Source organism: Poecilia formosa, unplaced genomic scaffold, assembly GCF_000485575.1.
Source record: "Poecilia formosa unplaced genomic scaffold, Poecilia_formosa-5.1.2 Scaffold463, whole genome shotgun sequence".
NCBI lineage: Eukaryota > Metazoa > Chordata > Actinopteri > Cyprinodontiformes > Poeciliidae > Poecilia > Poecilia formosa.
In genome coordinates this window covers 364,174-382,109 of record NW_006800402.1, presented here as the reverse complement: position 1 = coordinate 382,109, position 17,936 = coordinate 364,174, and the positions used below count along the sequence as shown (strand labels likewise).

General features: G+C 36.7%; 2 protein-coding genes across 2 annotated transcripts; one reads left to right on the top strand and one right to left on the bottom strand.

The window, feature by feature from the left end:
* Positions 1-360: 360 nt before the first annotated feature.
* On the bottom strand, positions 361-4,449 carry nubp2 (nucleotide binding protein 2 (MinD homolog, E. coli)). The gene is made up of 7 exons (XM_007578020.2): positions 4,342-4,449; positions 3,864-3,979; positions 3,217-3,415; positions 2,549-2,703; positions 2,264-2,374; positions 2,065-2,134; positions 361-1,173 (listed from the first exon to the last, which is right to left on the bottom strand). The coding sequence occupies exons 1-7, from the start codon at positions 4,355-4,357 to the stop codon at positions 1,034-1,036; spliced, it is 807 nt and encodes a 268-aa protein (XP_007578082.1). The 5' UTR covers positions 4,358-4,449; the 3' UTR covers positions 361-1,033.
* Positions 4,450-5,672: 1,223 nt separating this feature from the next.
* On the top strand, positions 5,673-16,595 carry spsb3b (splA/ryanodine receptor domain and SOCS box containing 3b). The gene is made up of 7 exons (XM_007578019.2): positions 5,673-6,094; positions 11,640-11,766; positions 12,338-12,509; positions 14,069-14,256; positions 14,878-14,980; positions 15,061-15,186; positions 15,843-16,595. Exons 1-7 carry the CDS (start codon positions 6,054-6,056, stop codon positions 16,274-16,276), a joined length of 1,191 nt encoding a protein of 396 aa, XP_007578081.1. The 5' UTR covers positions 5,673-6,053; the 3' UTR covers positions 16,277-16,595.
* Positions 16,596-17,936: the final 1,341 nt, after the last annotated feature.

Sequence of the window (17,936 nt, the reverse complement as noted above, 5' to 3'; positions counted from 1 at the left end):
ATGTAGTGATTTGTCTGTCTTGTGTGTGTGCGTGTGTTTAAAGAAAAAAAAAATAGAAATCGTCAGATAAAGACTCGTTTTCTCCCTCCACTTTCTTCAGAGGCGGCTCTGCTTTTCCCCACATCGACCTGGGAGCTGTAATAAATATTAAAATAATAATCATGAGGATCTGTTTGTAAAAAACATGTATGGACTTGAGATTTTTGTTCTGCTGATTTTTATTTATAATGATGTGTTCATTGAACTGTTGAGATGCAGCAAAACTCTAATTGTCCAAGATATTATACATATATAAATACATAAATCTCACTAGATTTAATGCACTGTGGGTTAATCGTGATAAGTGGTTGGATTTCCTCCTTTTTTTTTTTTGATTCAGATTGCCTTTAGTCTGTCGCTGGTGGCGTGTAGCTTTATGAACTTTTCTGTTTGTTTTTAAGCGTCAGTGTGTTTTCCTCGTAGTGCTGCTGCTGTTTGCATTAAAGATGTCGGGTCTCGCCGCTGTAATTTCCACATTCCAGCTCATTTTTCACGACTTTCTCATCTCATCTGTGGCTGTTCCTCCATTCCAGGCGTTGGAAAAAAAAAAAAAAACCCGCATGGGATTCAGTGTTTTCTTGCTCAGACTACTTTCAGAAGATTTCATCCAGATCAAGACGTATTTAATAAAAATAAAAAATCAGACGTGATTAGCTTTAAAGTTATGCAATATTTTTTTTTTTTAATCTGGAGCGTATTTTCTGGAACTAGACCTGCTGTCCATCAATAATCCTGATAATCCTGTACAAACTCTGGATGTATCAGTTTCTCAATTAAAGATTCAAACTTTTGACTGACTTCCAAACACAAATGTCTTCGGTTTCTGCGTTTATCTTTCAGTTTCATTCTGACGCTTTGCTGCTTCAGCACCAAAAACAACAGGAAACAGAACTGATTTAAAGGAAAAAACACCCAGATTATGTGATCGATAGATTTATGTAAAATATACAAGAGAAATGAGTACAACAATACAAATATTTGAATTCAGAATAAATCAGTCCGTTTGGAGGCTGTTGAGTAACGTTTGAGAAATTGTGCTGATGGCGCTGAATGTGGAGCTGTCAGGAAATGACTGAGCGAAGTCTTTGCCTTCCTCTATGCTGGCGCTGAGGAGCGGATCCAACGGTACCGAACCTGAAACCACAACGTCTGTCAGAACCAGAGCACCAGAATCAAACCATCAGGAAACTTTAATTACATTTCAGAAACGTTTAAGTTCCACTGATGGCATCATTACCAACCTGCAGAAATGAAACTAATCTACTGATCAGTGTAATTTCATTTTGTTTACAGCTGAGGTCCAAATTAAATTACAAACTCTAAATATCTTGAACAAAAACAGAATCTCCACGGAGTTTGATCCGTATATTTTACTGATGTAACATGAAAATTTAAAGAATTACCAAGTTATTGGTAAAACCAGTCCGTTGTTCTACACTCTGCTTCGTACAAAATGTCTGGATGAATGAGAAACGGTTGGTTGATGGAGGATTGTCTTTTTCAACAAAACAACCAGCGATAAATCCAGCAACTTGAAAAGAAAAGAAAAAACCTGGAAATAAATACTTTTTTTTTCTTTTCAAAAAACCAGCAAGAAATAAATGTCTTTTTTGTGGGAGGAATCGGGAGGACGGCAAAAAGAACTAGGGACTTTTTCTTATGAAAAGCAACAAGTTGCACAGAAACATTAAGATGTCTCAGAGTTCATCTGCCAAAAAACCTGATTTGGGGTTTAGTTGCTCCTTGTGGTCAACATTCATGCTTGATTAGTGAATCACCACAACAATAAAATCTGATCAAACGTTGTTCTTCTGGAAACAGTAAAACTATAAATGTAATTTATCATTTCCATGGCAAAATTACGAGTTTTGTGTGGTTAATAATTCGGACATTAACTATAAGCTTCTCGCTGCACCTGAACGTGATCAACCATTTTAACAGTATGGACGTTACACTGCAGGGGTTTTGTCGCCATCTTGTGGCTGTTAGTTGAAACTACAAGCAGCTGAATTCTATCTGACCCACCTAGAAACACGGATCCGGTCAGTTTGGCCAGTTCTTCACCGCCACCCTTTGAGAAAATGTTGCTGCATTCCTGTAGCAAAGAAGCACCATTTCATCAACACACATTCCAGCTTTTCCATATTTCAATATTGATGTGACTTCATATGTAAACTAATGATCAGAGTCATGTAATTATGGTTTATTAACCAGGATTACTTACGGAGCAGTGAGGGCAAACAAAGCCACTCATGTTTTCTACAATTCCCAGGATCCGAACTCCGGTTTTCTTACAGAAAGTGATTTCTCTCCTCACATCCCCTGTAGACACGGCCTGCAACCAAAACAGGAAGGGAAATAACATGTAAAGCATTTCCAACATTTTTTTTCATCACTGGAATCCAAACAGAAAAGAAACAGCTGCAAAGACCAGCGGAAACGATACCAAATAATGAAATTCTGGCTTTTCTTTCCACTTCATTCGTGTGAAACTCAGTTTAATCTCTACCTGAGGAGTGGTGACCAAAACGGCTCCGTCCACTTTATGCTTTTTAAGGTTTTCCAGCACAGCCAAATGCTCGTCCGACGTTCCCGGCGGCGTGTCGACCAGCAGCACGTCCAGCTCTCCCCACGCTACGTCCGACACAAACTGGCCAATCAGAGCTGGCGGAAAGAGAAACACTCAGCCCAGGAACTCAGCCGCAAATCATGACACACAACAACTTGTCCTCTCTAATTTTATCCGTCTACGATCAAACCCACCCCTCACCCTCCCAGAAATTATGCATTTTTATTCTTAATCCACTCAGAAGAAATGATTTCATTGTATGTTTACAAAGATCATATTACCTAGAGGACAAAAACACATTTCAAATAAGGTAACACACAAACTAACAGAAATACTGTGTGCGTAACTAGCATTTTGCTAATGGGTAAAATCTGTTAGCAACTGAAAAATTCAAAATGGTCGTCAAGAAAAATTTATTTTTGCTCTAAATTTGCCAATATTTCTCACAGATTTATTATTTTGTTGTCGAATTAAACTTTATTACACCCACAGAAAACAGATTTACTGGTAAAGTTTTCCAAGATGGTCATAATGCAAGATTTTAAGGAGAAAATGTGGACATTTCTGATTTTTAAATGTTGAAAAAGTTGTGTCTGATCTGATGGTACCGGTTTTCTTCGGGCCTCTCCACACCACGGCTTCATCCGGGTCTTCCATCAGGAAACCGATGGACATCAGAGCCAGACTCTTCTGAGCGTCTGTGTAGACTGGGACCCATCCTGAGTCGCACTGATGCACCTCCGGTCGGCCGACGCTCAGCATGCGGGGGATACTGGGCCCACAAAGGTCAACGTCAAGAATCCCAACCTGAACAACATGGAGGTTCATCAGCGCGTTAGCTTATAATAAAAACCCAGAAATAAACAATGAACTCTGAAAATTTCTAGCAAAAGTAAAGAAATCTCTGATTTTGAAAAGTGGAAAATTTTCTAGAAAAAAAAATCTGAAATTTCCAAGATTTTCTTGACATTTACTTCAATTAATCTCACATTTTCTGAGTATTTTTCTGTACATTTTTTGACTTTTCAAACTTAGAAAGTTTCAAGTTAAAAAAAAAGTCAGCAATTGATCTCAAAATTTCTGAGTTTCTTTCAAGTAAATTTTGGACATTTCAAACTTAGTAATTTCCAAGTTTTTTTCTAAAAAAAATTTTCCAGTAAATTTTGGACATTTCAAACTCTGAAGTTTCCAAGTTTTTTCTAGAAAATGTCAGAGTTTTACCAGTAGAGGAGATGGTCTGGTCTGCAGAACTCACCTTTTTGCCTGCATGCCTCAGAGCCAAAGCTAACTCTGTGGTGATGGTGCTCTTTCCAACACCTCCTTTTCCCGACAGAACCAAAACAACATGGCGAACCTGGGCCAAACTCCCCTCTAACATGAAATAAAGACACAGACATCGTCCATAATCAATGTCAACCGCCATAAAATGTGTATTTAGTTATATAAAACATATCACAAGCAAGAGTTTAACAATTAATCACTGGTTAACGAACACTAGCATGAACGTAGCTAATGAATTCCACTTTTTTCAGCAAAAACTATCAACTTTATATTAAGAAGGTAGTGAGAAGAGAAACTTTTGCAGAGTTAGCTTTAGCTAGCAGCTCAGTGAAGTCACCATTCAGCGACATTTTAATACGTAAATATATTCAGTTATTGTGACAATAAACAAGCTGTAAGCAGAGATAAATCCTCAGTTATTGTTTATTGTCTTTCCATTGTCATTCACCTACCATTATTCTGGTCCATACTTCAGATGATGGAGCTAAAAGACGCACACGGTCGGCAGAGAAACAACAATAACTTCCGTTGTCGTCACGCACCAATCACATGCCGCAGAAGCGCATAAGTCCCGCCTCCTTCTGCAACGTAACCGGATGTCTTTGTTACTGCGACAAGAAAATTATTATATGGTTATTTTTGTTCCTTGATTAATTTTTTGCTTGTCATTTTATTTTGACTTATTTTTGAGTAACATTAAAGCAGATAGAATGTACTTTGACTTTTAATGTTACAATTACGAGATAAAAATACGAGATCAAAAATACTTTATTGAGCCCAAAGGGAAAACAAATAAATAAACATACAATTAAAAATCATAATTCTGACATAAAACCTCATAATTATAAGATAAATAGTTGTATTTTTGGGTGTAACAACATCAGGTGAAGTTCTAAAAGTATTCAAAATAGATATGATTTAGATATGAAGACATAGGAGCTCGTTTTATGTTTATAATTCCTTAATATTGATAATAATATTGGAAAATGTCCTGCTATAGGTACAGTAATCTGCCAGTGAAACGTTTCCATCAATATTAAGGAAATATTTATTTAAAACAAGCTTCTGTAACTTCCTGGAAAGTTAATTGTAAGTTAGTTTTGTCTTATTTAAATGTACTGATATATTTGCTCCAGAAACTAGAGCAAAATTACTTTGTAAGATTTTTTTCTTTGGTTATTTTGCTTGTTTTATTTGCCTAAAGTGCTCAGGTGAACATTCATCACTCTATTACGAGAATAAAGTTGTAGTATAATTTTATTCTCATAATTTAATTAGTGTGGTCCTAGTACACTGTCATGTAAAAATGTCATGTTAAGCGAAAAAAAAAAATCTCCCACTGGAACTAGTACTCTTTAAAATCAATGTTAAGAAATGATTGACTTAAAACAAACTCCTATATCTTGCTAGAGTTACTTGGACTATCCATCCATCCATCCATTTTCTGAACACCCTTGTCCCTCAGTGGGGTCGGGAGGGGTGCTGGTGCCTATCTCCAGCTAACGTTCCGGGCGAGAGGCGGGGTACATCCTGGACAGGTCGCCAGTCTGTCGCAGGTTACTTGGACTAGAAAGTAGATAAAAAAAATCCTTGGTAAGATGTTGTGTTTTTGCAGTTTGTCTTTGATCTGCACCATATATAATTGTAGAAAAGCAAACCAAACTAAATAGTATGTAGTATGTAAATAGTATTAAATAATCTGCCAGCGGAACTAGCCTGGGTTGCTAGGCAACGGGCTGGGCTTGGCTGGCGTTGCTAGGTAACGGTGCCAGTTGAACTAGAACTTTTTCCCCAATATTAAGGAATTATTGACTTAGAACAAGCTGCTATATCTTGCTAGAGTTACTTGTAAGTCACTTTAGTCTCATTTCAGGTGTGCTAATATATCTGCAATAGAAACTAGATAAGAAAAATAAGATTTTGTGCTTTTGGTTATTTTGCTAGTTTTCTTCAGCCTGCAGCCTTGAATCAGCTGCAGATCAGACTCAGAGGAAATCAAGAAGGAAAAGAAGGAGTCCAGTCATCTAACGGACAGTAACTCCTCCTCTGCCTGGTTCTGATCCAATAGGAGCGTGGTGGGGGTGTGAACGGGTTCTGTTTACTTCTGTCCTGCAGAAAGTGGGACAGACTAAAGGCTGCAGCTGTCACACCAACAGGGATCCACATGAGCCTCTGCAGCACAACATTCAGGGAGACCTTTGTAAGGTAGGAACAAGATCTGTATAAATGTATTTCTGAATTTGAAGCTGGTTATTTAACCAAAGAAGTTAAAAATCTGGAGTTTATAGTTCAGAAACAGCAGATAATAGTTTGTTGAAGAGAATTGGAGCATGGCAGCTGATGGCATTCAATTTGAAATAGAGGAACTAAAGGAAGGAAAAACAAATGAACACGTCACACCAGGAGTGAACAAGTTTGGCTTTTCCATCATGAGAGGTGGGCAGAAAACCCACAATTATATTCAAGAGCAGCACTACTGCAACTTATGTCTACTCAAGTAAAACTCAAAAGTAGCCGCCCAAAAAATTACTAAAGTAATAATAAAAAAGTATTTGGTAAAAGAACTGAGTAACTGATCAAATTATCAATCACTTATTGTTCAGAAATTGCATAACCAGGTGGACCAAAATATGAAGTTTAGTGAAATTTTTAAAATTATTTTAAGAACCAAAATGATGATAATTCATATAAGTAACAAAAAATAGCAAAATCAGAGAACTGGAATTGCTTGATTTCATTTTAATCTTTCTATTAGTGTTTCTTACATTTGTTGGTGCGGTGGAGTTGTTGCCTTTTTGGCTGTGCAGCTTAAACATCGTCGTTCTGTGGTTTCTGAGTGGATCCGCTCCACCACCTGAGTCAGACGGTCCTGACTCAGACCTCCAGATGCCGGCTCGGTATTTAGGGTAAGGCCCAATTAAAGGGAGACCTGCTCCAGACTGACTAATCTAAATTAACTGCAATCGTCTCCTGCACCTGCTTGGACAGGAAGTGACCAGCTGCTGCTCAGGTCTGGCGTTAACACGGCATCAGGTCCAGGCCGCAGCGCCGCGCTGCAAAAACACAACGTCTCACACCGTTAGTTTATCTGGTTTCTACTGCAAATGTCTTAGTACGCCTGAAATAAGACAAAACTAACTTACAAGGACTTTTTCAGCAAGAAATAGGAGCTGGTTTTGAGTGAATAATTCCTTTATATTGATGAAAAATGTATTTTTTCATCCATATATTATAATTTTTCACCTATATGAGAAAAATATGACGGAGTATTAGGGCCATACTGAGAAAAAATTAAAAAAATTTAATTACAAGAATAAATCTGCATGAGAACAAAGTCATAATGTGACAATAAAGCCAAAATATTATGAGAATAAAGTCGTAATGATGTAACAATTAAGTCATAATACTAAAGTCTTTAGTGTGACTTTACTGTCGTGATATTATTTTAAAAATTTACTTAGTGTGGCTCTAATTCTCTGCCATATAAAATATTTTTGCTATAAATGAAATAATTTGCCAATGGAATTAGTATATTTTCCTTGTGTTTGCAGAATTTTTTTTTTTATTTTAAACATTGTAGTCGGTGGCTGGTGCCTGTAAAATCCCTTCTCCAGGAGCAGAACTCAACACATTATCATAGTTTAAAACAATTAAAGAAATACTAAAATTATATATTATGACAATTAAGTATAAATAGTCATATAAATAATTAGAAAAGTATCAATAAATTGAATTAAAAATATTTTTTTTATGTATTTTCCAACTCCATTGAAATTTGTCCCTAGTTTTTGTCAACACCGTCAGACATGAAAAGAATGTAAAAAAAAATCAGGCATTATTGGGGGGCACCAGAACTTCTGAGGACCCCATGACCACTTCCCTTCTCTTCCTTTGCTAAGATGGCTAGTTAGCTCTGGTTAGCTTATGTTATTCTTAAGTTTTTTCTTCTGTTTTATTCCTAAGCTGCTTGTCACAACCATGATGTGTCAACTCCATAACTGACAATTTACAAAACTTTGATGAAATTTTGTGAAATAAAAGCTTAATTTTAGTAAACTGTAAAGATTTCATGGGCCTGATGAGCTACAATATGGCCTCCTTCAGAATAACATCATATAAATTCAGGTAGTTTGGCTTTTTTTCAACTCCATCAGAGTTTTTGTGACTCCTTCAGTGAAATTGTTGTGAAATCTCATTTAAATGTGTAGTTAATTTATTTTAATGTATTTTACATAAATTGGATTACTTCACATGTACCAAGTATTTCTTTTTACTCACTAGTTTGTCACCACCTTCAGTTCTGTGTCAACTCCGTCAGATGGACTTTTTGTTGTTTTTTTGTTTTAAATAATTTTTTTTGTTTGTTTCTTGAGAAGCATTTGTCTGTAATAATGAGTAAAATATCACTAATAGGGTCATTAAAATGTATTTTATATTTATTTTTGTCAGATGATGATGACAACGTTCTAGGTCAGGTCGATTAAAAATGTAATAAAAAAAAAATGTTGCAACTGGGAGCCTGTACTTTAGCATCTTTACATTTCCTAAACATTATTTGTCATATTTGCATACATAAGGTTGAGAAATAAAAAAAAAATATGGGAAAATTAAAACCCATTTTGTCCCCATTCTCAAGAATCACTAATAAATGTATTTGCACTAAACTTAACTTGGTAAGGTTTTGTGTTTTTGCAGTTATAAGTCATAAAAGCAGCAGTAGGAGCCGATCAGCATTGCATTTGAAGCAAATAATTTCAGGAATTATTGACATCATAAAGTAAATACATCATAAAGTTTTTGATTTTAGAGTTAAAAACGCAGCAGTTGTTTGTTTGTGGTGATTGAATCAGCAGCTGCTTTAAAGATAATGAAAACAGTGAATGATTCAAAGAGATCCGCGTCATTTCGGCGCATTTAAATGATTTACAACGTCACAATTTGAGTTTTTGTCTTTGTCAGAGTACCAGCAGATAAACACAGTCATTCAAAGAGAAATAAGACTTTTTCAGCGTATTTCATTTTCTTGTTGCGAACTGGACCGCAGGTTCTTGAACTGCGTTTGGCTTTGATGCAAAAACTGTCGAGTTTCCATCACAGATGAGAAGAAAACTATCAATATTCCGCTAATGTCGAAAAAAACCTTTCGTAATTGCATCTTAAATAAGATGCGCAATTAAAATCACGCTTGAATACGTTTGTTTACGTGATACGTCATTAAAAAAACATGACGCAATCTTCCTCCAACTACTTCCTGTCCCGTTCTTCTTCGTGGTTGCCGCAACTCCAACATCCGGTTCCTTATCGTGTGAATCGGAAAAAGTGTTTCTATTGCAGTTTTATTAAATAAGCTGAAAGAAAAGAAAAAAAAACACCCTAAACCTTTAATCGAAAACTTATTTTTTCTAAACTGCCGTGTTCATTTTCTAAATGTCAAATCGCGAAAATGGAAACGCAGGTCGTGCTGAAACTCCTCCGTCTTAAAGAGACAGTGTGAAACTGATGCATCACCGAGTCCAGTTTCTGCATTAACATGTAATTATAACAATCACAAGTTCTGGTTCCCAGAAATGAACATGTTTTGATCCGAAATGTGTGAATTATGTCTTCCTGTTATCTTGTTCAGATGCATTTATTCATATTTTTGTTTAATTATTTTCAAACTGTACTTTTAACACTTTGTTCAGCATCTAAAGCAGAAAACATTCAACAAACTTTGGTCCAATTTAAAATCCAGGGAAAGGAAATCTGATAGTTTAGATGCCAAACCGAGTGATGAGGTTTCTTTTTTTTTTTTTTTTTTTTTTTTTTTTTTTTTGTGAAATAAATGTAAACTGTGATTTAAAATAATCTATTTTTAACCCTCCTATTAGCATCTTTTTGATTCCTTTTAAAGGTTTATTTACAAAATCAACACACCAAGTCAAACCAAATAACTGCCTAATTTAGAAATGTTCAACATTTAATCTCTGGAGTTTTATTATAATTATTATTTCCAGATGTTTTGTGTTTAATTCTATTTATAAAATGTTAATTTAGGAGAATCAAGTCCAAGTATTTATAAGTATTGCATAAATGTTTGTTCAGATTTATATAAAAAAGTGAAATAGTCCTGCACTGCTTGAACAAGAACACAACATCTTTAAAAAATACTTTCTGTAAAATGATTGTGATTTAGTGACAAAATATTCACTTGGTTGGGTTTTATTTTCTGTTTTCATTCCTCATAAATCATGAAATAACAGCAAAACTCAAAATCTTACCAAGTATTTTAGATCTAGTTTCTGGAGCAAATATATTAGTGCAGCAGAAATAAGATAAAAACTTTATCAAGAAAGAGGAGCTGGAGCTAATCACTTAATATTGATTTTAATAAAGCGTTTTACATTTTAAATTATTTCACTTAAGATATTTATAAGGGAAATAATCTGCCGATGGAACTAGTGTTTAAATATTAAGGAATTACTGGCTTAGAACAAGCTCCTGTATCTTAATGAAAAGTTAATTGAAAGTTATTTTTGTCTGATTTCAAGAGTATCAAGATATTTGCTCCAGAAACCAGACCAAAACTATTTGGTAAGGTTTTGTGTTTTTTTTGTTTTCAGTCCACTGTGTTACTTCATAACTTATGGGGAATAAAAACAGACAATAAAACCAAACCAGGTGGATATTTTGTCACTAAATATCCGTAATTCTTAGCAGGAGCCATAATATCAGTGTTTTGTTTTAAAACCAAACATTTCCAGGCTTTGGCTAAACATGAGCATAAATATTCGTCCTGTTGCTAAATGGGACGGAAACAGGAGAACGAGCCTGGATCAGTTTAGGACGTGTTGCAGCTGCATGCTGTCTGCAGGACAGGCCTGCAAAGCCAAACGTCAACAGGCAGCGCTGGTGGCCTACTTAGAGCCGCTAGACAGGTTCAGGAGACATTTCAGGAAAAAGACAGGCGTGGTTCTTCTTCAAATCCCATCCGTTTTAGGGCCGCTGTAGATATGAAAAAAGAAGAGTTTCTGCCAAAAACATCTGAAATTTTGAGACAAAGCTGAGAAATTTTACAGAAAAATTAGGAAATTTCTGAGTTTTAAAAGTCAGAAATTTGCTAGAAAAACTTCAGGAGGTTTTGAAATTAATCTTAGAAATTTTCTAGAAAAAAAAAACATTTCTTAGTTTCAAGTAAAAAAAAATTCAGGCTTTAAAAAAAAGTTTTTTTCCAGTAAATTTCCAAGTGTTTTTTGTAAATTTTTGTCTTTACAAAATTTGAAATTTTAGTCTCAAAATCTTAGATTTTCTTTCTAGCAAAACGTCAACTTTTCAAACTCAGCAATTTCCACGTGTTTTCAAGAAACTTCTGAGATTAACGGCAACATCTCAGATTGTTTTCTAGCAAGATTTTAACTTTTCAAGCTCTGAAATTTCAACATTTTTTCTTGAACATTTCTGAGCTTAATCTCAAAATTTAAATGTTTTTCTAGCCATTTTTGACTTTACAAACTAACAAATATAGTAGTTTTTTAATTAAATGTACTATTTCCTGGCAGAAATTCACTTCTCTTCCTCCTGTGCCTGCAGTGGCCATAACAGGCCTTTATATCTAAGTTAAATATAAGCAAAACCCAAACATTGTCTCTGTCCTGGTTCGGTGGAGCTCTGCTGCAGAGGCCCAGTCTGTGACGTGCCAGCAGGTCAGAGGTGACACGGCGTCCAGCTCGGTCGCCAGCTGGTCTTCAGGTTTTATGTTGGCCTTCTGCAGAGCCGCCATGCTGAGAAGAAGCCGGAGCGGCAAAACTCGACATGTGGCCTGGAGCGAAACCCGGCAGGACGCAGATGTCATGGCAGCTGCCGACAGGGAGGAGTGGGACAGCCAATCAGTGACTCAGGTGAGGCAGCAGAGGAAAACATGCTAAATAGGCAACATTTCTTTAAGCTTTTCCATTATTTGGATTTGAAAAATATTGTTTTGCACAACATAAAGTTGTGCAAAACAATAAAACAGACTGGTGGCCACACTTATGCTAATTCACTAATAGCAGAGCTGGGTAGTAACTAGTTACATTTATTTAATTACATGAGTAACTTCAAAAAAAAAAAACTTTTAGGAGTATTTTTATTATGCTGCACTTTTTGCTTTTACTTCAGTAATTTTATTTTGAAGTATCTCTACTCTTTTACTCTTACTTGAGTCAAATTTCTGGATTTTCCTCCCACTGAATGTTTTAACTAAAAACTCACCAGACACAGAGACACACCTGCAGGTTTTGTTGTTAAAAAGTTCACGCAGTAGTTCGGGTTTGGACCCGGAGCCTGCAGGGACACAACAAACCTGTTTTTTACTCTTCTGTTGGATTCCTGCCTGTTGGCGAAATCACAAAAATGCTGAATGCAAGCCTGAATCTGCTCTGCTGGGACGAACACCGTCAGACTCACATCGGGTTGTTTGTTTCTCTCCAGATCGGCGAGCTGGACTCTGACATGGATCAGCTGGTCGGAACCGGAGCCGGTTCTGAGGTTGTGGTTCTGCCCTTTGCTGCACTGGGGAAGCGGGAATCGTTCTCCATCTGTGAGCCGCAGGAGGAGCTGAACCCGAGTTTATGGGCCGCTGACGACAAGGAGGAGGACCAGGGTGAGCCGCACCGCAGAAAACCAGCACTGAGCATGTAAACAAAGCTGGAAACGCAGAAAATGAACACAAAACTCATGATTTATTCAGCTAAATGTGTTTTTACTCACCATATCTCACTCCATCTGTCTGGACCTCATTCAGTTTATGCTAACATAAATGGATTTGGAGCATTTTGCTCCTTTAGTTCAGGACGATCACAATAACACATTTTACTGGATGATAACATGATAGATGTTATTGCAATAAACGATAATTATGTCACTGCAGAGTTGGGTAATAAATAGCTATATTAAATCAATTACCTTTATATGAGTAACTTGTTTTGTTCTTTTTTTTTACTTTTAGGAGTATTTTACTATGCTGTACTTTTAATAAAATTACTAATGTAATTTAATTATGAAGTATTTTTACTCTTACTTGAGTAAAATTTCTGAATTTTCTTCCCAGTGAATGAAAAACAAACATGTTTTAACCAAAACTTCACCAGACACAGACCTGCAGGTTTTGTTAGTTACATAAGTTTTTTATTGTAAGAAATTGAATTGGAAAATTTTTTTTGTCTGATTTTGTTTGTTTTTTTTGTTACTTATCTGAATTATTGTCATTTTGGTTCTTAAAATACCAAAAGTTTGAATTAACTTTATATTTTGGTCCATCTGATGATGTAATGTTTAACTATTAAGATAATCTGACAGTTACTCAGCTCTTGAGGAGCAGCGACGTGCGGTGAGGTTCATAGCTGGTGAGACACCGACTTAATTATAACCGGATTTACAAATCTAGACCCCTGAATGTTATTGTTTACTTAAGGAAATTTCACGCATGGTACAATGCTGGAGGGCAAAAAGACTATTCTTTAGCATGTGATGCTTAGCCGTGCCGCCGCCGCAGAATAATTCCGCTATCTCAATCTAACTTAGACATGTAATATTATTAATTACGTGCTGTGCTTAACAGCAAAGGGAGAAACCATTAAGTACAACTCAAAACCACGTCTAATCACAAAATTTCAAGTAAATTATTTCTTATTAGACGAAGCTCAGAGCACTAAATGTTTCCAAAGTTAGCAAAAATGCTACATCGCTAAACAAAATATTAGCTTCTCTATTAGCGGATTAGCAGAAGTGTGCCCAAAATTTGGGCATAAATAAATTAGAAGATTTGAAATTGTTTAACATTTAACTTTACAGTTTTTAAAGTTGCAGTATCGTGTAAAATCACTTTTTAAAACTTTTCATCAGATTATAATGTTATTCCCTCATCAAAAACAAGATATTTTTGTACAGTTCTGGTTTAATTTGTGCTCCTCAGTACGTATTTTCCTGTCAGCGATTAATCGATTACTAAATTAGTTAAGGATTATTTCATTTACTGATTAATCACGATTAATCCGATTAATTGTTTCAGGTTTAAACAGAATCCTTATTAAATCTTGCGCATTCTTCTCATTAATGTAACACATTTGTGTCTTAAATAATTCGTAGACCTCCGTTGTCGTGGAGCTCTGGTTTTGAGAACTGGTAGAATAAAACGCGTTCTTCTTCTTCTTCTCTTCTCAGTTTTTGACTGGGTTTGGGACGAGCGCTGCAAGTCGTCCGGCGCCTCCCTGAGCTGCAACGACAGGAAGGTGAGCTTCCACTCGGACTACAGCTGCGGCACGGCCGCCATCCGCGGCAACAGGGAGCTTTCAGAGGGCCAGCACTACTGGGAGGTGAAGATGACTTCTCCTGTCTACGGAACCGACATGGTCAGTTTCTTTAAATCGGTTAAAATCTGAACCTAGTTCGTGTATGGACCCGATCCCGCCCCATTTCCCTGCTGGAGGGAAAAAAACTGCTAGCAGACAGACGATGTGCTGTCTGCTATGTGTTTATGTTTTAGTTGTCAAATTGTCGATGTAACGCGCTAAATCTTAAATTAAATGTACGCCTGATATTTAAAATGTAAATGGACGCAGGGCTTTGCTACTAATTTTCTACACTATTACAACTAGATAACAAGGTCCGGAAAGACTTTTAACTAAGAAAAAATAGCGAGGGAGAGGGAAGTAGGTCAGTTATGCTAGCTTGACAACCGTAACATGTAGATGTGATGTGTAATTAGGTGTTTTGGTTCAGTTAAAAATCGTTTAAAAAGGCGACCTGCACACCAACTCTGACAGATCATCACTACTGTGTTTAAATTAGCTAATCTACCGCCGCTGTGTTAGCTTAGCTAATATCAGGGTAGCTAATCTACCACAGCGATCAGTTATTAATAATATTAGGTATTAGATTATCTGTTGACACAAAATCCCAATAATGTGACTCTATATGAAAACTTTTGCAAGACGCTGAATACTGATTTATCTTCTGTCTGTTCTCTGCAGATGGTTGGGGTCGGAACCTCTGAGGTGAACCTGGATAAGTTCAAGTTCAGCTTTGGCAGCCTGTTGGGCCACGATGAGGACAGCTGGGGCCTCTCATACACAGGTTAGACCTCTTCCTGTTCAAATGTCTGGATTTTTACCTCTATGAGCCAATTTTAAACCAAAAACGATGTTTATTTGAAGGTCTGTTCCAACACAAAGGAGACAAAGTGAAGTTCTCCCCTCGGTTCGGTCAAGGCTCGGTCATAGGAGTTCACCTGGACACCTGGCACGGCACTTTGACCTTCTACAAGAATCGGCACTGCATAGGTAACGGTTGAAGAAAGCAGCCATTGTAGCTCTGATTTAAGGTTTAAATGGCATAAATAACGGGGGACGGTCTGCTGCCGTAGCAAAATGGTTCCCGTCTTTATGAAACTGAAATATGAACCAGATCAAATGTGGGGTTCCTCAAGGCCACGTAGTCGGGCCACTTTTATTCAGTATATCAGAGACACCATCCCAGACTCGTTAAGAACTGCAGCATGTCTTAATGATATGCAGAGCCGGCCCAAAGCGTAAGCAAAGTGTGTTAAAATGCTTGAATCTGAAGAAAGGCTACAAATCTAGAGCTTTAATATTTGTTTACTGTGAAATCTATCAAATTTAATTCAGTCGCTTCAGCAGTGGTGAACACCGCCAATGCTAATATTGTTACAATATATGTTACCTAAAAATGCATTTTTACCTAAAAATGCTATATATAAAGTTACAAAGTTATTTAATACACATATTACTGCCCCTTTAAATGAATTGGAAAGTTGAATTTGTAAAAGTGCAAAGAGTAATCTCTGTAGCTTGATTGTTCTGTTAGCATAGCTGCATTAAAGTTATTGCTTACTTTGGTAGTTTCAGTGTTTGCTGTGTTTGGTCTCTGTTCCTCTGAATAATTTATGAAGCTAAACACATAAATGCCTTGCTTACAGGTGTGGCTGCTACCAGGCTGCAGAGCAAGAAGTTCTACCCCATGGTTTGCTCCACGGCCGCTAAGAGCAGCATGAAGGTGGTGTGCGCCTGCTTCGCGCCGACCTCCCTGCAGTACCTCTGCTGTGCCCGGCTGCGCCAGATGTTGCCCAGTTGCCCTGACGTGGTTGACGCGTTGCAGCTGCCGCCGGGCCTGCGCACCGTCCTGCAAAGTCAACTGGACTGGGTGTTCGCCCTCAGCAGCAGCCCAGACCCGTCCGAGGACGATGACTGCATGCAGACAAGCGTGCCTTCCAGCCCAAGTGCCTGCGCCGAGCCGGCGCCTCAGGATCGGCCCGCAGCATGCCACTGTCCGCCGACTCCGCCGAGCAGCGACTACGACAGCTGCTGCTCTGACCCGGAGGATTATCAGTGCAAACGATGCCGCTGGACGTGACCCACTTGCGTTTGTGCTGCAAAGCTTATTCTACTTCTGCCATGTCAAATTTCACTACACTGCAAAAACACAAAATCTTAACAAGTATTTTTGGTCTAGTTTCTACTGCAAATATCTTAGTTCACTTGAAATGATTAAAACTAACTTACAAGCAACTTTTCAGTAAAATACAAGAACTTGTTTTCATAAGTCAATAATTCGTTAGTATTGATGCATAATTACTAGCTCCACTGGCAGATAAATTAACTTATAACATGGGAAAAAAGTCTTGTTGTAAATGAAATAATCTGCCAGTGGAACTAGAACTGGGTTGCTAGGTAACGACTGGGCTTGGCTAGGGTTGCTAGGTAACAGCACCAGTGGAACCAGAACTTTTTCATCATTAAGGAATTACTGACTTAAAATAAGCTCCTATACTTTGCTGAAAAGTTCTTTGTAAGTCAGTTTTGTCTTATTTCAAATGTACTGAGGCATTTACAAACTGGACCTCAAATGCTTTGTAATATTTTGTGTTTTTGCAGTGACTTACCAAAAAACTGATCATTTTTGGTCTAGTTTCTAGTGCAAATATCTTCGTGTACTTGAAAGAAGACAAAACTAACCTAAATGCAACTTTTCAGCAATATAGCGGCTTGTTTTTGTCAGTAATTCCTTAATGTTGATGGAAAAAGTTCCACTGCCAGATTATTTAACGTGTAACCAAACATTTTTCCTATGACAGGTAAAATAATCTGCAAATTAAACTTTCACTTTGACTTATTAAAACAAACTCCTATATCTTGCTGAAAAGTTGTTTTATTTCAAGTGATATTTGCAGTAGAAACTAGACCAAAAATACTTGGTAACATTTTGTTTTTTTGCAGTGATCTAGTTGATGTTTAACAGCATCCATAGGTCTGTCACCACAATAAATTTTGCTAGATGCTAAATTATCCCAGAAGTTATTGCGATAAACAATAATATTGTGTTTAAAGACCATTTTCAAGTAATATAATGGCAATAATAATCCAAGAACACATTCTCAAAGTTCAGTAAACTTTAAATTCTGATAAACATTTAACACTAGAACTGGAAGACATTTTAAATATGCAAAATAAATAAACAAAACAACAAATAAAATGAATTATCAAGTTTCTGCAAACAAAATTATCCTTAAAAAAGAGGCTGAGACTTAAACACCAGACTGAAGACTTTTATCAGCCAGAAAGAGAGAAAAGAAAAAAATACTGCAAATGGAAATTATGGAGTTTAATTTGTCCTGTGATTGATTTGTTTATTGCAGCAGGCTTAACCTTCAGCTCCTGTTTCTCTTTATTTGAACATCCTGTTTTAGCCAGTTTGTATTTTTATTTAGATGTTATTTTTATCTTTAAAATGCCACAGCTAATGCCTTTGGAAAAGGCAGGTCGGATTTGAAAAAGCAAACCAGGAAACTTGTTGGTTATTCTCAGGGATAGACTGTTTATGATACTGTAAAAGTCTTTTTATAAGTGTGTTGTTTTTTATCTGTCTTTGAACTGAATATCAGATGAAAATGTGCTGAAACTGTTTTTCTATTTATTGCTAAACATCTGATTGTGAACTTTCTTACAGTCCTGTAAAAATAAACAGAAAAATAATGAAGTTTTGTTTATAGTTTCAGTTTTTATTCACCAAGTTT

Coding starts and splice junctions, on each gene's coding strand:
- nubp2 (XM_007578020.2), bottom strand. Junction 3,416..3,863: donor TGAGGCATGCAGGCAAAAAG/GTGAGTTCTGCA, acceptor CATGTTGTTCAG/GTTGGGATTCTTGACGTTGA. Junction 2,704..3,216: donor GAGAGGCCCGAAGAAAACCG/GTACCATCAGAT, acceptor TCTTTCCGCCAG/CTCTGATTGGCCAGTTTGTG.
- spsb3b (XM_007578019.2), top strand. CDS start 6,054: ATGAGCCTCTGCAGCACAACATTCAGGGAGACCTTTGTAAG. Junction 12,510..14,068: donor CGACAAGGAGGAGGACCAGG/GTGAGCCGCACC, acceptor TTCTCTTCTCAG/TTTTTGACTGGGTTTGGGAC. Junction 14,981..15,060: donor CTGGGGCCTCTCATACACAG/GTTAGACCTCTT, acceptor GTTTATTTGAAG/GTCTGTTCCAACACAAAGGA.